Source organism: Enhydra lutris, unplaced genomic scaffold (assembly GCF_002288905.1).
Source record: "Enhydra lutris kenyoni isolate GAN:26980312 unplaced genomic scaffold, ASM228890v2 scaffoldscaffold11, whole genome shotgun sequence".
Lineage (NCBI taxonomy): Eukaryota > Metazoa > Chordata > Mammalia > Carnivora > Mustelidae > Enhydra > Enhydra lutris.
The window spans coordinates 22,122,132-22,147,698 of record NW_019154095.1 but is presented as its reverse complement, the minus strand read 5'-3'; the positions used below and the strand labels follow the sequence as shown (position 1 = coordinate 22,147,698).

Sequence of the window (25,567 nt, the reverse complement as noted above, 5' to 3'; positions counted from 1 at the left end):
GTGTGTGTGTGTGTGTGTGTGTGTATGCATACACATATATGTGTGTATATATATATATATATATATATATATATATATATATTTAAATTATTATTGCTAGTGTACCCTTTGTCTTTTATATTAGCATTTTTACTTTGAAAAGATGTTTATGTCATCATCTTGAGACACTAGAACTTGAAGGATGTAGAGAACTAAGGGATAGGTCAGAGTTTTAAAAAAGTTAAAAGCCAGTCCTAGAACTCCTGTATCCTGTATCTGCTAGCACAAATAGACCACATCTTGGTGAATTCACTTAAGGTTCAAATTTCTTAGCAAGGTATGGGAAGACTTTCGTTATGCATCCAAAGTAACCTTTCATCAATCTGCTCTTAAGCATTTGTGAATATTCTCTCTCATTTTATGTTTTTTACCTGCTCGACCTCCTAACTAGAATATTCTCATTCATTCTCTGTCTGGGAAACTCCTTTTTCCACTGTACCAAAACCAGCTGAAAAGTCAGTGCAAGTTCTCTAGGCAGTGAGTTGCTCTTCCTTTTGAGCTTCCAAGCACTCATTATAACATTTGTCACACTAAATTACTATTATTTTTCTATCAGTCTACCTTCTTGTAAACAGCAAATATTTTACATTTGCATCAGGTATTGAAATACAACTGAATGAAAAATAAGTAACAATGAATTTTTACTAGGAAAAATAAAAGGATTACATAAAGTTATTCTTAGTTCATATATTCCATATTAAAATGTGATATTTCTTACTCCTTTTTATATAGTTTTCTCTCATGAACTACTTAGGACTGCTTTTTGTTTTTTTCTTAAAGAAGGTACTGAGAAAATAAAACACTAATGGGGAGAAAAATCTTATTTTTAGTAAATATGAATCTATAACCTATGACATCAAATGATTCCATCTGTTCTTAGTTTTTTTCCAGCAAAATTTTGCATATAGCAATTGCATCTAATGATTTGGCTTACTAAATCAGAAGGAGAAAAACAAAGAGCAGGCGTATTCTCTCTAGATGAACAAGAAGTGACCATCTGGAATTTACGGGATTTTTCCTTCCTTCCTTCCTTCCTTTCTTTTTGTAAAAAGGAAAACATACACATGCAAATTACAAAAAAAAAATACATGATAAGTTTAAAAAAATATCAGTAGAGTCTGCCAAGTGAAAGTAAAAGCAGAAATTATTATTTCGGCTACTTTTAAAATTTCACCAGTAGTTTTTTTTTTTTTTTTTTAAAGATTATTTATTTATTTATTTGACAGAGATCACAAGCAGGCAGAGAAGCCAGCATAGAGAGAGGAGGAAGCAGGCTCCCCACCCAGCAGAGAGCCCGATGCAGGGCTTGATCCCAGGACCCTGGGATCATGACCTGAGCCGAAGGCAGGGGCCCTAACCCACTGAGCCACCCAGGTGCCCCTTTCACCAGTAGTTTTGATGAGTCCACCATTTTAAAAGACATTTTCTCAGTTACCTTACAACAAACCAGGAGAAGAAAGCAGTAAGTAACTACTGGTAGCATACAGAGAATAAGCACTTTTAAATCTGTTACATATTACTGTTAAAAATCTATATGGAAGCCTTCATATTGCTTGTACAATTTCTTTGCATCCTAAATCTCAGCTTGATGTCAGTGAGCCATGAAATGAAACCCTGGAGAATTCCTGCCATACAATGATGGTCTCAACATAGTTTTTGCTAGGTACTCCTGATGTGTTTCATAGACTAGCTGCTTTAAAGAAAGTACATGGCTAAAATGCTGTTTCATGTATTGAAATAAGGATAGAAAATAAAAGCCTACAATATATAAATAAGAGTTAAAATGTCACCTGTAATAGTTGGTTTCCTACCAATGTGCTTCAACACAAATGTATTTTGCTTCATAAATACATCTATAAAATGTAGAGATAAGTAAAGAGTAAAGATGGTCTTCCTTTATTTTCCGATAAGGAGAAAGAGATGTTCCAATACATAGACCTGGATTTCATTTTCTCACCCAAGGCACCTCTGATGTGCATAAAGTATGAATTTCTTATTGTATTAAAGTTAGAAAAGAGAAACCTGCCACTTACTGATCAAGACCACAAAACTCGAGAATGTTAATTAAAATACTGATATTTCTGATTTTAATCTATGAGACAAACTACAGCAAAAACATAAATCCAGTAGAGCTTCTTATTAAAGCACACAGGTAATTAAATACATGCAAGCAAAAAATGGGCTGAAGATGCACAATTCCCCAAACGCATACAAGTATGTGTAAAGGGTGGAAGAAATATGAATTCAGAACTCATGGGAAAGTAAAAGGGGGAAAAAGAAACCCCAAAACCCCAAAATAGCCCCCAAATGCTATGTGGTTACTTTGCTAATCCTGGTTTTATAAATGAGAAAATTTGTGAGCTTCTTGAGAATTGGAAGTGCTTTAAGCACTCCTACCCCTCTCCTCCACTATAATTAATCAAAGACTCAGTATATACTAACACCTGACACACTGTCCAGAACATATTATGCAAACAAAATAGATTGCTTAAAAAGCTGAAGGTAGAAAATACATACTTGCGGGTGAATTTAAAGAATGCACTGTTATAAGGTAGAGAAATACAAAAACCTTAATGATATTAAAGTCGTTTCCTTCTCGATTAAAAACAAAAACTTCAAGATGGAATGACTGACATTTATTCATGAAATCCTGTGTCATAGATCATAATAACATGTATAAAACTTAACTGATAGACCATAACAAAGAAAAGGGAATTCTAATCCTAGTTCCTCCTTCAACTTAAAACAAGTCAATTAAATTTTGTAGGTTTTAGTTTTCCTACCTATGAAATGAGGTTTGGACCTAGATGAGTTCTAAGATTCCTTAAAGGTTTAAATAGCTCTGATTATATAAAATACTAAAAATTTGTTCTAGATTACTTCAGTTGAATATGAATCTTGGTAACCGGGAAAGTAATCAAATTTTATAAACAATTCTATAGGCACACTTTAAATCCTGATGATGACTCAATATATTCAACATTATAAATTTAAACTTCAAATATTTCTCAAGACACACAAACATTAGTGTTCCCCCAAGATACAGTTATTTACCCCAAGAGTAACTTTATTTCATTCAAGAATATTCAGAGTTTGGTTTTAATTAGACACTTTAAACTTAACCTCTTTCCTGTTCTATTCTGTCTTCTTTGCCCTTCTACCACCAAACCATAAACTGTACTCCATTATCTGATTTATAACATTTAGTCTGCTATGTTCCAAAAAGACATGTCTAACCATCTTAAATCTCCCTTTTCTGACTTACCTTAAAATGTCTAACCATCTTAAATCTCCCTTTTCTGACTTACCATACTATTTAAGGTAATCAGTATTAAGATAGTATTTTAAAATTCGGCTTTTTATATTTTAGGACACGTTTTTCTCCGTTAGGACCCTTTAAAGTTAAGCCACACAAACGCTCCACAAAAAGATGTTAGTCAAAGATAACCAAAGCAGAGCAAAAGCTATACTTTGCAATTCAACAGTCAGTAAAAAAAAAGAGAAAATTATAGGTTGTTAATGACTCAGGATAAAAGCAAAATTAAATAATAAATAATTGGCATAGGAACTAGAAAGTAACATAGTAAAGTTCAAAATTTCATGACTTTAAAATCTTGATAATTACTGCTATGAAAAAAAGTCAGTTTGATAGCATGCAACTTCTGTCCTTTTCAATCCATCAGTATTTTAAAGGATACTTAGTACCAGAATAATGTGTGACTCTGCCACGAACTGAGCTTGGCTGCTTCCGTGAATGTAGCTCTATAAAACAAGACAAAGAAACAAAAATTACAATCTAGAGAAAAGCAGATCTTTTCCTAAGTTTTTTTTTTTTTTTCCTCCCTTCCTTTTTTTTTTTTTTTTTGTATATTTAATTTTATACCATGAAGGGAAATAATAGAAAAATCTAAACTCCTGTTTCCAATTCTTTTGAATAAAATAATTAACTAGAAATAACAGATGAATATGTTTGTTGAAATTACTGTAATTTGTAGAAAGCAACTTAATATCAAAAGTAAATTTAATATAATTTCTTAAAAGGTTTACTACAAACACAAGCATATAATTTAATGATTACTCCACAGTTACTGAAGATATAAGATACAAATTAGAGCAACTAAGTTTATCTTTAAGGAAAAAATGACTACCAAATATTAAATTGCTCTTTTCCCCATTATCAGAGTTTTAAAATAAGATAGCTTTATAAATTTATTCATTCCATTAGAGCATTTAAATTGGCCTTTAAAAAAATAAAACTGTTACCACACTGAGAAATGTACAGTTTTCCATACCTAGTAAGAACTATTAATAGTTGATGCCAATCAATTACAGAAAATATGAGACAAATCTCCATCTAGGATATTTTACTGCTTAAAAAACTGACTCACATTATTTCTGCTGTTAACCTCTTATGAAAATTAACTGCTATGCAGTTGTTATAAATACACATCATTTCCTAGGTTTTCTGATTATTAAAAAAAAATTTTGGAGAAAAAAATAACATCTATAATATAAACCAATGTCCTCAATTTTAACACCACATGTGAAGCATAATTATCATTTGAGAGGACCCTTTTGATTCTCTCAAAATCTTTTGTTTTTATTTTTGACAATAAATATGGATGAAAGCATACCTAAAGCATGTTCTTATAAAGAGTAACTACAAATTAGAAAATTACTCTTTCTTGGCCTTGATCTTGGACATGTTACCAAATTTCTCAGAAACTCAATATCCCTTCATCTATGAAATCAGGAATGGAATTAGATGATTTCTGTGATTTTTGTGAAGTATATAAAGTCTTCTGTTTTGTCATAAATTGCATCTTGGTATTTTCATTAAAGGCTGTTTTTTCTACTCTGACCTAAATGGTCTTTGTTTCCATCTCTAATATCAGTAATTCATAGGGCAGCTGTCTTATCCAAAGATATGTTTAGGTATGTTCTTTAAGCCCAGCTTCAAGCAAACTGACTAAAAGAGACTTGGTATTCTAATAGTTTTCACTAATGTACTCCACTTGAAAGTCTAAAACTTAAAGTGGTCCAAACCAAAGCTTTGATTCTATTCCAGAATTGGCAACATAATTTTTCCAGTTGTTTAAGCCAAAATCTTGGAATCATCTTAGTCTATTCTTCTCTCCTTCCTCCCCTCTTCCTCTCTTTCTACTCATTTGGAAAATACACTGACTCTACTTTCAAAATCCACTCCAAATTTAACCAGTTTTAACTACTTCCAGGAAGCACTAGTAAAAGTGCCCATGGAGGGCTCCTGGGTGACTCAGTGAAGTGCAACTGAGCCTCACGTCAGGCTCCTTGCTCAGCGGAGTGTCTGTTCTTTCCCTCTTTCCCTCTGCTCCCCAACCCCCTGCTGGCTCACATTCTCTCCCTCTAAAATAAATAGATCTTAAAAAAAAAAAAAAAAAGTTCTCAAGGATAAAGGCCAAGACTTATTGCCTGGTCTAAGCAGTCACCATCTCTTGCAGAGATTATTGCAATATCCTCCTTTCTTCTCCCTGCCTCTGCCCTAAAGTCTATTTGCTAGCCAGATTAATCCTGCTAAAACTGAGACTCTATCACTATCCTCAGAATCCTTCAATTCTTAAGTGTGTAAGAAAAATATTGTATGATATAATGTATTATCTGCTTGTAATCACAATTCCAAAGAATCTACATTCTAATTAAAAAAATACAGCTAGACTAAAAACAAAAATCTGAAGTTGATCCTTAAAGACTTACTTCACTCTATCCGATCTATAATACATGTGGGCTTACTTCTTGTTTACATGAGGCAATACAGAGTAAAGGCTTGGAGACAGTCGTGAAACTGCTACTTGCTGTGTTATCTTGAACAAATTACTTAACCTCACAGCTTTAATAGGATTAGGAAGATATTCCTCAAAATATTGTCCTAAAAATTAAGTAAGATAATGTCATGGTAAGTAATTAGCACAACACCTGGCTTTCTTTGTAGTACACGGTCAAAAATAATTAAGGTCCTATCATTTTAAAGTCTCTATTTGAAACTATTTGTATCACGCCCTTCAGAAATTATTTACATGGGTAAATTTAGTGTGTTGAACTGATATTTTAAAAAGATGATAGGAACCTGTACTAATTTTAATTTTAAGACCATATACCCTGAAAGACTTCAGGATTTAATAAAGTAGAATTCATTAGATAAATTTTTACTGAAAAATTCTTATGTACCAGGTATTAATTTAGGCAATGGGGACCAAGCATAACAAAACAGAAAACAACTAACCCCCCCAAAAAAACTATGTTTTCATGACTTAACACATTCAAACTGTGAGAACACTGTTTGTCTACCTAAGTAAACAGAAAGATTATTGGCACATACTAAAAGCCATTGAGAGCTAACACAAGAATACAAACACAAATAATAAGGAAATATACAAACACAGACTTTGCAAAGGTCTGGGCGTTGACCTTAGAAATAGTTATCTTTAATTTATGGGGCCACCCAAAGCAATGACTTAATCAATTAAAATGAACTAAAGTGCTTGATTTTTAAGGTGGTCTTAAAATATTGTATTTAATGCATACACTTTCAAAATCCTTTGACAGGGGCGCCTGGGTGGCTCAGTGGGTTAAAGCCTCTGCCTTCAGCTCAGGTCATGATCCCAGGGTCCTGGGATCGAGCCCTGCATCGGGCTCTCTGCTCAGTGGGGAGCCTGCTTCCCTTCCTCTCTCTCTGCCTGCCTCTCTGCCTACTTGTGATCTCTGTCAAATAAATAAATAAAATCTTTAAAAAAAAAATCCTTTGACAGAAACATCAAAAAAATAAATTCTTTTGTAGCTTTAGCATGATTAATATCTTTTCCCTTTCTGATTTTTACCAATTCTGATAAGGGAAGTATTAGTAACTAATGATAAATTCATCCTAGCTATATACGGACAACACAGTTATAGAATGATGAATGGATAAGAAGGAAATCTGCATAGTCTTAGATACTCGATACATATCTATCTTTTCCATGGAGATAAAATGTTTTAACAAACCATAAATATATTCTTCCCTTGACCAGTTCATCGAACACTTATTTATAGAGCATATAAGTCAAAAATCAAATGAAAGACTGGCTCATAAAAATTATTGGAAAGTTCATTACCATGACATCACCTAATGACCAATTTTATTAAGAAGAAAAATTAAAGGATTTGAATTTTGCATAGCATAATATAAGTAAATAATATATATGAATAACACTTTTTTCTTAATTTCAAGTATCGTACTTGAAAATAAAAAAATAGTATGTTTTGTTTAATACAGTGGTTCTAATACCTCTTATAGAAGAGTATCAGAAAAGGAAATAGAAATTAAGCTAAATATAGTATAGGTCAGTAGATAAAAGGAACCTCATTCCACTTAATCCTAAATTCTTGGGAAAATGTTATCTGTCATTCTCTGCCTTTTCAATATTGTTTTAAAATTGTGTTGGTACTGAGTAGTCGTTAAGCAGTTCTTTCATACACTTAAATATTCTGAAAATAATTGGTTAGTGTGAACCAACAGTTTGTTGTCCGAGAAAGAAGCTTTTGTAATGAAAAGTACACTGAACTCAGAGTCAGGAGTCTTGTTTTCTAGTGCTGATCATCTCCATTCAATTTAAGAAACTAGCTGTTAATCTCAGTCAATTCAATCATTCGGGTCTGAGTTTCCTAATTTGAAAATGAAAGACACTGAAATTGATTATATCAAGAAAACAGGATAGTATGGTGGTTTCAATCCAAATTTCAATCCAAATGCCTGAGTTGGAATTCTTATCCTGGATCTGCCACAAATGTGACCTTGAGCAAAATTACTCTAAGCCTCAAAGGGTTCAACTGGAAACAACTATTTCCAGCTGGAAAAAAAAAAAAAAAAGTGAGAAGTAAATGAGCTAATACATGTGAAATACTTAGTATCAGGCCTAAAACCCACTAAGCAGTCAATAAGTGTTATTATTATTACGATTAGTTGTCTAAAATTCAAATGAATTTCAACATTTTACTTAGATATGTGACTCACAGATGAACATAATGGCCATTGATTTTATGTCCATTGGTAGTCAATTAACAGTAGATTATGTCTGGGTTAAATTCTCCCTGTCAGTGAATAATTATTTTTTAAACTTCCAAGCTGATATTAAAATTACCTGCCTTGGAGCAAAAGCAAGATCTAAACAACCAACCAGTTTGATGAACCTGAACAGACTGTTGCAGTTAAATGGGCTTTGGAGCAAAACCAAATAGTAACATAAGCACAACACAAAAAGTTCTTCACTAACCTATATAAGCCAGGAAATAACTCTTCTGAAGATAGTAATGCAAAGGATTCAATTTAGTTGTCTCTCCCTTATTAATTGATAAAATATATATTGGTATCTATTTGCTTTGGCATATGTGTCTTGCTGGGAAAAAACCAAAAGTGTACTTAAACCAATCCCAGGGAGATATAAGTGGTTTTGAATATTAAAAATGTAACTTATTTTAAGTGAGTAATTTATAACACCAAGAAAATGGCAAATGCATGAAGTGAAGATTGGATATTGGGTGTTAACCCAATGGCAATCTGTCTCAGCTCAAAGGTCAAATCCACAAAAGTGCTTTTGGTCCCATCTTTCATTTTAAAATACGTGGTTGTGTAATGAACCAAGAACTTGTCAACTGCTAGAAGAAACACTGCTGGGATTATCTTTCAGCAACTACATGAATTTTTTCTGTCCATTTTTTTCATGTACTTTCACTTAAACAACATGTAAATTTCCTTTCTGTCCACTTTCTTTCCCCCTTTTTGTACATATTGCAAAAAATTACTTATATGAATCCTTTTAGCTTTGTTCAGTCCCTTACTCCTAGTACAAGAACAACAGACACATAAAATTTAAGATAATCTTAAGTGATAGACTCTGAACTGTCTAGTATATGATTCATACTCTCTGCAAAAGAAGTATTGCATTAGCAAGAAAAGGAATCACAATTTATTACCAACATAAAAAAAGTAGAATGAAAATACTATATTTTCTTTGACAGCACTTCCAAGAAGTCAAAAGAATTGCCTCAGTACTTTTAAAATTTTGTCTTTGAAATTAATCTTGGCTATTTAAGAGTCGGCAGTAGAAGAACAATTGCTTTCCTGATTGAAGCCTATGTAGAATGAGGGATCCATTTTTTGTATATGATAGAATCGATCATTTTTTTTAGGATATAATTCTAAAGAAGTAAGATGATATTTCAAAATACATATGCTAGTAGGAATGCAGTAATGACATTATTGTCCTGAGTCTCCTTTATGTGCTAAAGTACACAGAATACTAAAATGGAATAATCTTTAGTATTTCCTTTTCAGTTTCTTTCTGGGAATTCTAATGTCCAGGAAAGGAGTCTTTTAAACTGTTAAGATACACTATCTTATTTAGTGTTAAAATTAACAGAAATACTTAAAGGCATCCTATGATCTTCCCCTACAAGATACCTGCTTAACATGGAACAAATTAATTGGGTCTCTAGTAAAAACAAAGTGTGAGAGAAGGAAGAGGGTAGGAAAGCAGACAGACTTCTGTTTAGCTAATGGCAAAAAGAAGTATCCTGGGTCACCATTGTTATTGCACAAAACAAGTTGAAATCCCAAGGTACGTATCACATTGACATCTAATAAAAGATTTCTCTTTTTTTTTTTTTTTTTTTTTGATAGTTACACATTTCTAGCCTTCTCCTAAGGGCCTGTCTTTTTATTCATCATCTTACATCACCTTTTCTAAGGTAGCACCAGTGTTTGCTAGGCTGCTACACTAAATGGCAGATGTGATATAGATCATAAAATAGCTAGGCTGAGTCCTTCTGGATTTGCCTGAAGGAAGAGCTATAAATAGGTATTACCTACATCTAGGTGGTAAAGAATGCCACAGTGTTTGATTTCTCTAGAGGGTACACATAACTCAGGCTTGAAATTCCCAAGTACTTCATTAAATATTTGGCTTACATTAAATAATTACAGTAGAATGAAAACAGTTCTTCATGAAAATAGTGATAAATCTGTCTGCCTGTCAAAGTATTTCGTCGGTCAGCTGTTAGCAGTAAGTTACCCCTCTCATTCACCTGAGATCTTAGGGCATCTTTAAGCCCTATTTCAGTTGAACTTACCAGTTGTGGAGTATGAAATTGCTTACCTGCCCCAACCATATTCCAAAAAAGATCTCTTCAGTTTTTCTTATGATATTTGAAGATCAAAAAGGTTGACCAGTTAACCTAGGTCAGGGTTCTCAGAATGTGTGTGCATGACATTCACCTGGAATATTTGTTTAATATCATATATGGAGATTATAATGCAATAGGTCTGTGGTAGTAACCAGGAATTTGTACCGTTCATGAGCTGAAAGCCATTTCTACACATCTACATTTTGTAAAAGGCTCTATAGGAAGAAGAGAATGTGTAATCCTTTAAAAATTGTCAGAAAGGCTACTTTATTGGGAAAAAAAATCTTACTAGTAAGTTTGGTTTTAAGTAATAAAAGAATTCCTACATATTCAGAGAAAATACCTTACTAGTAAGAAGTCTTTTGTTGTTTTATGTTTTTTGACAGTAAACGAACTGCTACATATCCAGAGAAAACACCTTATTAGAGGAGGAGTTATTGTTTTTATAAATAATAAAGAACCATTATTTCAAATGTAGTCATTTAGCTCTATGGATGCAAGCCTATAAAAAGAGTGCTGGCTGAAATCAGACCCAGGCAACAGAAAAAAATTACATGATGTTTGTCAAGCAGGTGAGCAACAGATATTATCACAAGTCTGAAAATCCAATTTCAGTTGTCCTGTCCAGTATTATGAGATCTTTTCTAGAACACTAGAAGACATTGGGTAAAAGTTACCAGGAGGCGGAAAATGAGCATATTAGAAATGGCAAAACCAAATGGTGGGCTAGCAGCTCCCAACTGGGGACATAAGAGAAATTGACAATTTTAGAGTAACTGTGATCCCATGCTAAAAAGGGTGTGCTTGGTCCAATTCAAACCCTTCTCCACCAAAAGTTGTGAGCCCTAATAGTAAAGTGGAGAAATCTCTCTCATTATGAGCTTTACCTGAATTTACCAGTCTTACTGAATGGTAATTCCTGTATTGTAAGGGGACAGGGCTGGTAACAACAAAACAGAATAAAAAAATTTTTTCCCAATCATTCCATTACTAAAGAAATCCTAAACAGAATATGCTGTGAAACAGTTCATTGTAATTGCCACTTCCTAGCAGGTCAACCAATGGGAATATAGAGTGTAGGGGTGGAAAACTTCTATGATAAGAAAAACAACCCTAAGACTCGGACACTAGTGAGAGACACTGGGGATAAACTATGTTTGGACAGGCGTCTTTTACTTTCTGAAGAGAACTGGTAATATGACCAATGAGATAAAGATCTCATATGTACTTTGATCGTTGAGAGAATAAAACTATAACATAAATGAGACTTTTTCCCCAAGTGTATGGCAAAAAATTAAGAGGGCCTATGACCCACCTTCTAAGTAATTTTAGTAATATTTTGTTGACAACACATTTTTCTAGGCTTATTACAGTTTTCATTTCATTGAGTAACAAAAGAAAACTTGAAATGTATAGTGTAATTATTCGCATAGAATTTTCTTTTGTAATTATTCCCATAGAATTTTCTTTTGTAACTAAATAAAATGTTCAAAAGAAATTGTTATATTCAGCATTTTAAAATCCAACTGAATAGCTTCTAATGTGAGATATACTGAATATGTAAATCTACAATGTAAAAGCTTTTTTAGAATATATATAAAGTAAAATCATATCAGGTATATGTGTATATGTATATATGTAAAGTAAAATAAAAATGTACTTTTTTTTTCTTTATATCCCCCAAAATAAGTAACCGTCAAGGAAGTTTAATACTCCCAAGTCATTATTATAAAAGTAATCCAAAACGCAAGAACAACAAAAAAAGAGCAACTTAATTCCATGTTAAAAATAAAATCACTCATTTTATATCACCAAATATTTTGCACCCGTGACTGGTCTAAGACATGTGTTAGGAACAGAGCTTTTCTGTGCCCTATTTCAGTTTTCCACTTTTGCCAACAAATTGAATGATTTCCCCCAGGAGAGCCATTTAATCTCTCTGTAATTCATTTTCCTGGTACAGAGTATTTGTTGTTACCTATGAAGCTATTAGGCGATAGAAAAAAAAAAAAAAGATGTTATCAAGCAAAGTCTATAAAAAGGCATTTAAACAAAAACCAAGAATCACTCTTGTGAAGCATAGATTCTTATATTTCTCTTCTTTTTTTCATGTGTCTATGAAAATGGATGTCTACATCTCCACTCTTAGTACTCACATGATAGATACTTCTTTGATAATTCTATACAGATAAGCATATCATGTAGATGACAAATGCCCTGGGTGGCCAGGCAATTATTCCTTAATAATGAATCTTTTAGCATATCTGTTAAATCATTCTCTGAACATTATTTGTATTTTGTATTTATTCATATTGCTGCCTCACTGATTGCAATATGAGCAAAATATTGCTGAGTCAAGTCCTGTTACATCATGCTGGCCTATCTGCTATGCCAGTTTTTCTATTCTAGTTCTTCAGAAAGCTTTAGTTTATATCCTTGAAACTTATATTGTCTTAATAATGTGACTCTTTCTCTGAAGTTTGCCGATTGCTTTAAAAGTCCAGTGTCATCCATTTTCTCCATACGTCTAGGACCACTGCATTTTGATGAGTGAAACTGGGAAATCACTGCCTCTAAATCTTGGACATCAGAGACTCTATCTTGACATCTGATATGAAATACAGTATAAAAGTATGATAAATGAAACCTATCTAAAAAATGAAAATGAGACTGATAAGGATTCAGATATAAGACCCATATAACACGGTTGACAGTTCCATGGCTTTCTGAGCCTTGAGAATGGGTTTAACTAATGATGGACGTTACTGGTTGAACCTGCTAATCGGCCAAATGAGACATTAAATTCTTGGTTTAATTTTCTGTTTCTTCAAACCTATTATTGGAAAACTGTAAATTATCAACATTCATCTTTACATTTAATCAGCATGCCATCAGTGTGAATTCAGTTATATAAAAAGTATTCTGCATATGACAGGCTGATATACAACTTGAGGTTCCACTATAAAAACTTTATAGCACCAAATACAATAATCTTTAATAGAAGTACCACATTCTAGTGGTTGGGAGCTCTAGTTACAGAGCTCAGTTGCTGGGTTTGAATTCTGGCTTGAGGGATTGGCATGTTATTTACTCAAACTTTGGGTTCAGTTTCTTCATCTATAAAACTAGGTTGTTACAAAAATTTAAAGCTTTTAGAAAAGTACAACATTTAAGTGTTGGCTATTATTGTCATTTTATTTATTCCAATATTTACTGAATGTCTAACATGTCATAAGTATATTTTTAGGCACTGGAAATAAAATAGTTAAATAAATCTGGCCTCAGAGGCTTACAGTCTAGTGTGAGAGGAAGAGTAACATGATCTATGCTGAAAATAGCCTATAGTGGAGCAAGGATAGAAGCAGAGACCAGAGAGAGGTTACCAGAGCAATCCAGACATAAAATGCTGATGGCTTAAAGAAGGCTGATGGCAGGTATTTAAGAAGCGATCTGATCCTGGATATATTTTGAAGGAAGAACAGCATTTCTTATTTCCTCTGTTTTTATGCAAGATGAAACTGTAACTTTATAAATGGGGAGGGAATGTATAGTAAAAATGTAGTTAAAGTAAAAAATCATAATAATTCTATACATTGTAGTATTTATAGTAACACAAGCATAGAACGTTTACATTCAGGTACGGAAACAGAAATTGAAAACAATCTATAGGTTCAGTTGTATGAGTTTATTAAAACACAGAGGTCCCTCAAATGGTAAACATACTTTAATAATAAAAGAGAGATGTTACGTTTTTTGCCCATGAAGTTCTATTCTCTTTTTATGTTTTGTCTCTTGAATGATGCATACTTTTCAATCACAGTTCTGCTGTATGAAAGACCCCTTCTCAGCCAGTCTGTATTTTCAAGTCATACTATCTATCAGCTGTGTACATTTATTTGACTATCCCACTTGACTCTCCTAACACTTTAAAATATTCTCAAATAAATGTCAGTATTCTCCAAAAAAATTAATTTCTTTGCCAGAACTCAACGCTTCTATCAATAATACAGGCATTCTTCTGATCTCAGTTTCAACTTTGACATCTGTGCCTACATTAATCACAAAGCCAGTGAACACTTCCTATTCTATACTTGCCATTTTTCTATTACTTTGACACAACTGATTCTGTGTGAATGCTTATCATAGCATGCTAGGATTATGGATTTCCTAATCTTTAATCTCTCACTCTAGGTAAATCTTCCAAAATCACCACTTTCATCCGTTTACTGCTCACAAAGTTTAGAAAATTTTAAAATTGCTGAGAGGCCTTGGCAATATAAGCCAGATACTTTTGTGTCAATCAGTCAGTTAATCAGTCAATCGATACAACAAATGCCTATTCAGTACTTAGGAGTAAGAGATACTGTAGTTCATAAAATGAGAAAAACAAATAGAAAACATGGCGGTTCTGCTCAAAAGGAAATAGAGCATATGTACAATAAAGGCAAAAGTGAGAGCACTGTGCTTAACACTATAGATTTAGTAGACCAAGATTTGAATCTGTGCTTGAGTTGCCTTTGTAAATGGGGATAATAATAATAGTATCTTTCTTAATGAGAAATGCTATAGGATTAGACTTCGTATATTAGTAAAAGTAGCTATTAAGTTGCATAGCACTTGGTAAGGACTCTACAGTTTTGGTTATCAATTTACCTATGGGTACAATGACTTTTAGAGAAATGTAAAAGGCAAAATTACTGTATGCTGAAATGGAAGAAAAAAGACTCCAAAGTTGGTTAACTGCAAACAGGTATTTCAATGTATTTTATGTTAAGAGAAGCTAGGGACATGAGGAGAGAATTTCAAACAGAATGTGACAAGGAGACTGACAGAATGGAAAGCAAAATTGTTTAGGTGATCTTACAGGGTAGGAGCTTAGAGGTAGCCAGATCAAGTACAATTACACACACACACACACACACACACACACACACACACACACATAAAATAATAATGTTTCAGTAAAAATTCTGTTCACAGCCCCCAAAATTCTCTCATTTCCACCTCTATACAGGTTCATAAGGCTGCTTGATTTCTCTTTTTCCTGACACATACCAAGGAATGAGCTTTATTCTTATTGGTTAACCAAAATTTGCCCTGATTTTTAAGGCAAATCAAATTCCTCATCTTTTAATAAAACCTTTCCTGAGAATTTTGCCTTGGGGTAATATTTATTGCTCTTAAGCTATTAATATTTATTGTCTATCACATTTAACCTGCATCTTAGTCATTTATAATTTTAGTGTTGTTTCGTTTGAGTTTTCAGTCCAGAATCCTATCTGTTTCAGGAAAATGGATATATTCTAGAATACAAATAGAAAATATACTTTTTAAAGATTTTATTTATTTATTTGACACAGAGAGCACAAGCAGGCAGAGCAGCAGGCAGAGGGAGAGGGAAAAGCAGGCTCCCCACCGAGCAGAGAGCCTGATGTGAGGCTTGATCCCAGGACCCTGAGATCATGACCTGAGATGAAGGCAGAGGCTTTAACCCACTGCACCATCCAGGCAACCCTCCCACATCTTATTATTATTTTTTAAAGATTTTATTTATTTATTTGACAGACAGAGATTACAAGTAGGCAGAGAGGCAGTTAGAGAGAGGAGGAAGCAGGCTCCTTGCTGAGCAGAGAGCCCGATGCGGGGCTCGATCCCAGGACCCTGGGATCATGACCTGAGCTGAAGGCAGAGACTTTAACCCACTGAGCCACCCAGGCGCCCCTTATTATTTTTTTAAAGAAGTTTTCCCATTACATTACAAATGTTTTTTTTGTTTGTTTGTTTTTGTTTTTTTTTTCAAAGATTTTATTTATTTATTTGACAGAGAGATCACAAGCAGGCAGAGAGGCAGGCAGAGAGAGAGGAGGAAGCAGGCTCCCCTAGAGAGCAGAGAGCCCGATGCGGGGCTCGATCCCAGGACTCTGAGATCATGACCTGAGCCGAAGGCAGCGGCTTAACCCACTGAGCCACCCAGGCGCCCCTTATTATTTTTTTAAAGAAGTTTTCCCATTACATTACAAATGTTTTTACAAAGAGATTTATCAACTTGACAAATTTCACGTTACCTTACTTTACTTTAGGCTAAATTCACAATGTGCACAGATTGCACTCTATGCCATCCCTCTTCACGGTTCGTAACTCTATGCATTTTACGGAAAACATTATTTTTTAAAAAAGATTTAAGAGAGAGCTTTGTCTGTGTGTGTGCTTGACTAGGGGTAGGAGCAGAGGGAGAGAATCTCAAGCAGACTCCCTGCTGAGCAGCAGGGCCCATGGCAGGGTTTGTTCTCATGATCTATGAAATTGTGACCTGAGCCAAAACCAAGAGCTGGCTGCTTAATAGACTGAGCCACTCAGGTGCCCCCAGAAAACATTACTTTTTTTAAAAAAGAGGGGCACCTGGGTGGCTCAGTTGGTTAAGAGACTGCCTTTGGCTCAGGTCATGATTCCAGAGTTCCAGGATCAGGTCATGATTCCGGAGTTCTGGGATCAGGTCCCGCATCAGGTTCCCTGCTCCCCAGGTAGTCTGCTTCTCCCTCTGACCTCCCTTCTCATGTGTGCATGCTCTCTCTCTCTCTCTCAAATATATAAATAAAATCTTTAAAAGAAAAAATTAAAAAGTGAACAGTCTTCAAAAATTTCAGTTTATTTTAAAACAATTTAAATGCAAAATACATTAAAACTCTAAAGTAAAATGTAAAATGATTCTTCTAAGAATTTATATATTTAGAGTAATTCAGGAATTTAAAATAAAAACCTAGACCATCTATTAACAATTCCCTATCTTTTTTTAACTTCTTAAATGAAGCTAAAACTGAAGTAAAATTCCTCAAACTGGAATGAAGAGCAGTTACACTCAAATTTTTTTTTATCTATATAAATCTTAAGAAGAGTGTTAAGTTAAACAACCATAGTGAACGTTATTTAAAATTTATAAAATCAGAGTTTACTGGTTTTAGATTTATAGTGAGCTCATTAAATAATGATTCTAAAGTAAATAGTTTTTTTAAAAGCCAATAAAAAATTTTTTAAGAGATTTATTTATTAGAGGGAGAGAAAGAGAGCTTGAACACAAGTGGGGGGAGCAGCAAGGCTAAGGAGAAGCAGACTCCCCACAGATCAGGGAGCCTGATGCCAGGCTGGGAGCTCAATGTCAGGCTTGAGGACCTTGAAATCATGACCTGAGCTGAAGGCAGATGCTTAACCGACTAAGCCATCCAGGGGCCTCAGAAGCCAATGAAATTTTTAGTACAGATAGTAACATTTGGTGGTTATTAGTATGTACTACAAGCATATAATTTAAAAAATGTTTCCACAATGGCTGTACCAATTTATAGTCCTACTAACAGTGGATGGTGGGTTCCTTTTCTCCATATCCTTGCTGACACCTATTATTTCTTATCTTTTTGATAATAGCCATTCTGACAGAGGTGAGGTGGTATGTCATTGTAGTTTTGATTTACATTTCTCTGATAAGGAGTGATGCTCAGCATCTTTTCATGTGTCTGTTGGCTATCTGTCTTTTTTTGAAAAATGTCCAGGTCCTCTTCCTTTCTTCTGTTTTTATTGTTATTGAATTATAGGATTAATTAGTAAATTTTGGGCATCAACTCCATATCAGACATATTATTTGCTAGTATCTTTGCCCATTTATGAACCTCAAATGCTTATAAACATAAATTATATATATTACACATACATCTGTCTTTTACAACTGGACATGTGTGGAAAAGCAATTGGTAAGATGCCCACAAAAATGTAAACCATGCATAATTACTTGTAGAATAAATTTTACAAATTGACAGGAGAATGATGAAAAGGAGGCCTATATGTTTTAAATATAGTTATGTATAATTTGAGTCCTTTACAATGTTTACAAAAAGTATTTGAGTATTCGTGGGGATCAACATGTTCTTCTAAAAGAAAGGCAAAAATATTCTTGCCATCTAGTAGTTTATGAAATTCTAGAAAAATAAGAATTGCCTGCAAATGGTATAGGACAAATCAAATTTCAAAATTGATTGAAAAATATCCATCTAATTTAACAACATGGAAATACCTGATGAACTTAGAGTGTGATTTTCAGTGGGTACAAGAGCCAGACTGAAGTGCTGGAAAGAGTGAAAAGGAAATGAAGTAACTTCATGGACACAGACAACTCTTTTTTGGTATCTCACACAGGAAATAAGGTCAACATCTAATGAGTATAAAGACTGGGACAGAGGTGCAGTGGTGAGAAACTTCAGGAATAAACAATGTGGAATGCATTACCAAAAAAAACTTAATAACTTTCCATACTATTTTACAAGTAGCAGCCAGATAAAGAGTAAGCTTAACAAGAATGAGGATTGGTAAGAAAGATATGGTTGAAAGAAAAAATAGGCTGGAGACTCTAAAGAAAAATTGATTTTAGTGTCCTTGGAGACCAGTTAAGTCCCTTAAAAGAGGCTGACAAAATAGGAAAATACAGGAGGGATCCAACAAAATAGGTAAGCAAAAATAAGAGAGTGGAAGGAACTGAATTCAATGATTAATTTCAAGTTTGAGATCTTGGTTTTGGAAGGTCACAAGTTTTGATGAGATGTCAAGTGCTATTTCCCAAATGAGCAATTTAATTGGAATGGAAAGGTAGGTTATAGAATTTAAAGAGAAAATGATAATAAGAAGTCAGTGTGCTAAAAGAATTGACAGCATGGGTGTTCTCAACAAAGGGACTTAAACTTTTTTTTATCATCTCTGAAGACAGAAGAATGAATTAGATAACCTTTAAAAGTCCTTTAAGACCTTCTAATCTTACTTTACAAAGAAGTTACTACATGATTGTCTTCAATATTATAAAAAAAAAAAAACGGACACTGGGCCTTACATAAGACTGATGAATCGCTGACATCTACCTCTGAAACCAACAATAGATTATATGTTAATTGAATTTAAAGAAAAATAAACAAAATAGGTGACGATTCAAGAAAAAGTATAAGTGACACAAAATATAGTCAATTCTAAGGAATAAAAAAAAGTAACATCATTTACAGAAAGTGCAAATTAACTTACTGAGGTTTTTTTCCCTTGAAAATACAAAAAATAAAGGGCTTGAGCAATAATGATTTGTCTTAATTGGAATATCATATGGTAGCTACTGCAATGTTTTTGCTTAGCAAATCATAACTATATATTCATAACTTTAGCCTCTTACTTATGATTTCCTTTCAGTTCCTAAAAATAGAGTGAAAACCTGACTGTATCAAACTGGGGGGAGGAGGAGGATATAAATTTTAAAACAGATTCTTAAATAGTAGAATAACTCTAATTGTCAAATAAAATTTTCCAAGTGGAACACTTATTTCAATAAACAAAATATACTGGCAATTTGATCATCCCGATGGATATAAACAATCAAGGTACTATTGTTCACTAAAAGATACTTGCTTGAGCAAATTAAACAAAACTCAGATAAAAGTATTTACAGATTTAATTTGCTTAGTAAAACAGGCTTGCACAGTACAATGATAAGCTTATCTAAAGATAATGTTAAGCTATCATAAATTCCAAAATTGAGTCCTTGATTAATGCTTAAAGCAACTTAAAAATCTATCTTTTATACCCCCCCCTTTTTTTGTCTAGAACCTAGTAATCTCTTTAGTAACCTAAGTTTTTGGTTTAGAAAAAGAAAAATAGATTGCCAGTGGCACAGGTATTCTGAAATTAGGCTTGTCCTCTCAATCTTCCAAATGTTTGAGAAAAAAGGCAAGATGTTCTATGCATAATAGATGAACTATGGAATACTACAAGAGAAGGGAGAGAAATGTAACCTTAGAGCATAAGGAGGAGAAACTTAGATGAATTCTTCAGAAGAAATTTTTCATTATTTTTTATTACATAGGAGGACAGCTAGTAGGGAGGGGAGAAAACAAGAGGAGGAAGAAGAAAAAGGAGTAGTAGGTTTTGAGCATAATGTTTGTTACGTCTGCATTACCAGAAGCAAGCCTGCATTTTAGGGCAGAAGTTCTTAAACTTAATGTACAAAAATTTAATGTACATAAGACTCGGGAAACCCTTGGACAGGTGGGCGGGTTGAAGTGGTAGATTAGTTAGTGACTACAGAGAAGCACGGAATGGCTTCTGGAATGCAGGTGACGTTCCAGTTCTTGATCTGGTGTTGGTTATAGGGGTGTCTTGACAATTTTTCATGACAATTAACTAAGCTGCATACTTAGGATTTGCACATTTTTTCAAATAGGTATTTCTCTAGAAATTCCACTCAGATAAATAAGTAAAAAATCTGGCGATCATGCTACAAAGGTCTATTTCTGTGTCCCATTTTCTGGAATCTGCATTTTATCAAGTACCCTGGGGTGTCTATGCAGCCAATCTCCAGAACATAATTGGAAAACAACAGTTGAGAGTTTCAGAAGTAATTTCTTTACCAGCTCAGCAAAGCTTTTTCCCTCCATAGGTATTTCTAGGCCATTCAATGAATCTGCTGATTTTAAGCCCTGCTACTGCAGCTGTCCAGCAAGCAGACTGATCACTGACTGTAGAATAAGGGCTCACCTTGGGTTAGAACGCATTTACACTCTTAATCTTTTATTATATCTAGGTTTATTTTTTTAATTTTAAAAGATGTTATTTATTTATTTGACAGAGAGAGACACAGGCGAGAGAGGGAACACAGGTGGGGAAGTGGGAGAGGGAGAATCAGGCTCCCAGCCAAGCAGGGGGCCTGATGAGGGGCTCAATCCCAGGACCAGGATCACAACCTGAGCTGAAGGCAGACACTTAACGACTGAGCCACCCAGGTGCCCCTATTTTATCTAGGTTTAAAAAAGCACCAGGCCCTATACTAGATAACACAAAAATAAAGTGAATTTTTGCATTCAAGAAGTTTAAAATCCACTTTAAGTATATATTACCTAAAATACAAAAAAAAAAATTAAGTAGCGTAAGTGGTAGCAAATAAAGCACTATAAAAGAGGAACAATGGAGAAACAAGGTTTCTTAAAGGATACCATAAAAGCTAGATAAAACCTAAATTAAATTTCAATGTTAGAAAAAAGAATGAAATATTTTCAGAAAGGGAAGGTGGGGGAGCACTAAGGTAAGGAACGATACAGTCTGTATAAAGGGTTACCCGGGAAGGAAGTAGAGACCAGGCTAGGAATGTAGGTTGTCACTACATTTGAAAGGGCCTTGAATACAGGGCAGAAATAACTATACCTTATTTTAATTTTACAGGCATAGAAAGTCACAGAAGACTTTGAACAGAAGAGAGAGTGACTTTAGGAAGCTGCATCTGGAAGCCATCAACTTAATGGATTGCAACGAGAGCGAGATGAAGGTGAGTCACTGCGCTGTTCCTAGGGATCGGGAATCTAGGCTACACAGTTGGACACATCTGAATTCCACTGCGACTCTACTTTGATCAAGCTGCTTGCCTTTCTGAATCAGTTTCCTCACTTGTAATTAGGGGATAGTAGTGACTACTTCATGTAAGAGCACCGTACGGCCTGAAGGAGGTGACACACAAAGCTCCTAACTCGTTAGAGGTAATTCATCATCATCATTGTCCTCTTCACCTGCTTGTTCAATGGTTGCCTGCTTTTCCTGTGCTCTTAGATTCGATGCATTGAGATGGCTCAGGTGAGTTTTGCCTAAACTAAATTCTGATGGGGGAAATAAAGGGTAAGTGAAAAGGAAAAAGGAAATAGAGATAAAAAACACAAGAGGATAGATTTAACTATGTCGAGTTCAATATGCCAAAGGAGAACTGGAAAATATATGGAAGAGGCAAAATACATAAAATCCACCTTCTCTAACAATGCATATTCTCATCATCTCATACTTGGAGTTTGGCAAAAGCTCCCACACTGGCTCTCCTCCCTCTAGTAAAATAACAGAACTATACATTGCTGTCATGTTAATATTACTGAAAGAAAACTCCCTTTCAAAAGTAACTAATCAATCAGTTAAGTAACCAATCTGCCTACTTGACCTTCCAAATAGATGATGCTGGCTGCGACTTACCTTTCCAAACTTAATACTAACATTTGGCTGCCCTCAGGCTATCTTTCCTATATAACACACACCACTTTCACTGCCACCTTCTCATCTCAGTGTATGATTACCTATCATTTTGAGTGTTTCCTGTCCTCTTTTGAACCAACTTAAATATGACTTATCAAATCTAAATTAAGTACCATTTTCGCAATCAAGCTTTTCATAGCACTCAACTCCACACAGATATTTTTGAATCTGAAACTGAAGTATTTATAAATCAAAACCACCAAGTTTATACTTGCCTATATATGGATTTGAATTGTTTTCTGCTTCACTTTATTATTAGTCTCATGACTCCAAATGGTTTGTGAAGTTCTTGAAATAGGGTTAAGATTATGCATATTAATCTCCAAAGTACACAGGATAATGCTTGGCAGAAAGTGTTCTTAAATAACTGCTGATTGATTATTCGAATCAAATGCTATATCTAAACTATCAGTGTTTTTTCCTTCCCCATCAAAAATCTGTTACAGCATGCATTATCAACGTGTCTCCCAAGCCAATCTGAAAATCATCTCCATTCTCTCTTTTAACTCTGCTCATTTTACTGCCTATGAAGTTCTGTAATTACCTGTCTGTAGTCACTACCACACATTTGTTCATCTGTTGCCTCAATCCCCAAACCAGACTTTCAACAATTTTTATATCACTTTTCTAAAATACAAATCTGCCTGTGCAGCTCAAAGGCTGATGGGCTTCTGAGGGCCAAACGCCTACACAAGACTGTGTGAACATCTTAGTGTAGCCTACGAGGCTTGCCTGATCGACTTTCTCAGCGTTGCCTGAACAGTACTCAGGTTACTCTATATCCTCTAAATTTATTACCCTGAAAAACCTTCCAATAACTTTTCATGCCTCTATCCTTTTAGGCATTTTCTTTACTTTATGCTACTTTGCCCAGTGTAAGGGGGAGGGTTGAATATTGACTCCCAAAATTTATGCCCACCCAGAAATTCAGTGCGACTTCATTTGAAAATAGCACCTTTGCACATGTAATTAGTTAGGATTGAAATCATACTGAATTAGGGTGGGTCCTAAATCCAATGATAGTATTATTGCAAGAGACAGAAATATAGAGAAGATATATGAAGGTAGAGGCAGAGATTGGACTGAAACACGTAAAGTCATGGAATGTCAAGGACTGCCAGGAATCACCAGAGGCTGGGAGAGAGGTATGGCATGGTTTCTCTCTCAGAGCTTCCAAAACAAACCAACCCTGCCAATGCCCTCCTCTGAGAGAACAAAGTCTCGTTATTTTAAACTACCCAGTTTGTGGTACACTTTGTTATGGCCGCTCTAGGAAACTAAGATATCCAAATATCTGCTTGTGAAAATCCTACTTAAATGTAAAGGTCTGGGTTCTTTATTTCTCTTTCCCTATCTCCTGAGGATGCATCCACACAGTAAACTGTTGCTACCTCTTCACTCCCATGGAAATATATCCATCCTTATATCTAACTATCACTGAGTTGCATGGTGGTTATCATTTTCAAGACAGAAAACAAACTCATTTTACTTTGATTTATAGTATTTAGTAGTACCTAACATAATAGATGGTCAAGAATTACTTGCTGAAAAAATATGTATAGGTTTTAGAAAAAAACATACACCATTCAACTTACACATTTTTGTATTATATTCAGCACCACTGTTACAATGCTTGTCACAGTTCAGGATAGGAAACAAAAGACCACTAACTTAAACCTGATTTTAGATTTTTTTAAGAAGTAAATTTAAAGCTTTTGAGATTAACTTAGCAAAAACATTTTCCAGTTGTATATGCATTTTCATTAACCTATTATCTAGTTCAGTTATTCTGTATAGGCACTATGAAAGAAGTAGCTGAATCTCAAAGTGATTAATACCACCTTATATAAAAATTCTGTTAGTTTGGAAGACTTTTTAAATATAGCTGACATTTTTTTTTCAAAGTTTTTATTTACCTATTTGGCACAGAGAGAGAGTACAAGCAAGGGAGCAGCAGGCAGAGGGAGGGGAGAAGCAGACACCCCACTGACCAGGGAGCCCAATGAGGGGCTTGATCCCAGGACCCTAAGATCATGACCTGAGCCCCCCACGTGCCCAATAGTTGACATGTAATATTATTTTCAGGTGTATAACAGTCTTCAATAGTTACATACATTACCAAATGTTCACCATAGTAAGTGCAGTTACCATCTGTTACCATACAAAGTTTTTATAGTATTTTTGACTCTCTTCCCTATGTTGTACCTTTCATGCCTGTGACTTATTTATTTTATAACTGGAAGTTTGTACCTCTTAATCCCCCACCTATCTGGCCTACCCCACCACCCTTCTCCCTTCTACAACCACTTGGTTCTCTATATTTATAGACTTTTATTTCTTTATTTTTCCCCCAATGGCATTTTAGAGATATCTTTTTCTTTTTTATTAACATACAATGTATTATTTGTTTCAGAGGTACAGGTCTGTGATGCATCAAGTCTTACACAATTCACAGCACTCACCATAGCACATACCCTCTCCAATGTCTATCACCTAGCCACCCCATCCTCTCATCCCCCTCCCATCCAGCAACCCTCAGTTTGTTTCCCTCTCTGGTTTCATCTTGTTTCATTTTTCCTTCCCTTCCCCTATGATCCTCTGCCTTGTTTCTCAAGTTCCTCATATCAGTGAGATCATATATTTGTCTTTCTCTGATTGACTTATTTTGCTTAGCATAATACCCTCTAGTTCCATGCACGTCATTGCAAATGGCAAGATTTTGTCTTTTTGGTGGTATGCATAATATTCCATTGTATAAATATACCACTTCTTTATCCACTCATCTGTTGATGGACATCTAGGCTCTTTCCATAGTTTGGCTATTGTGGACATTGCCGCTATAAACACTGGGGTGCACTATAATAACAGTAAATAGGTATAAAACTTGAAGAGACTTAACATTGCAAAAAGAAAACAAAATGAGTATTCAGGAAAAAAATGGAATCTAAAACTCATGAAATACACTTTTTATAGTTAGCAAATGATGATTTATAATTCCTGTGACTGAATGATCAAAACTAGCATGCTTCTGGTTACTGTTGTTTTAGTGTTGCTCTGGATGCCTCAGTCAATTTCACAAGTTCCCTTACAACTTAACTTCCCAAATTTAAAAGCACAGAATAGTAGAATAAAGAGCAGAATACAGCTGTCAGCTTAATACATGCTTCTCTAGAAGTACTTTATGTTCCTTAAACGTTGAAATTGTAGAAGGAAGGATGTTCAGAATGTTTGTGATCATATCTTTTCATGATCA

At 34.4% G+C, this 25,567-nt stretch overlaps 1 protein-coding gene across 2 annotated transcripts in view; it reads right to left on the bottom strand.

The window, feature by feature from the left end:
* Positions 1-25,567, bottom strand: part of LOC111144512 (tumor suppressor candidate 3) — a 249,406-nt gene that overhangs the window by 29,333 nt on the left and 194,506 nt on the right. For both annotated transcript variants that reach the window (XM_022498825.1, XM_022498824.1), the window contains exon 7: positions 3,738-3,801. In XM_022498825.1, the coding sequence (XP_022354533.1) occupies positions 3,738-3,801 (64 nt within the window). The remainder of the gene's footprint in view (positions 1-3,737; positions 3,802-25,567) is intronic.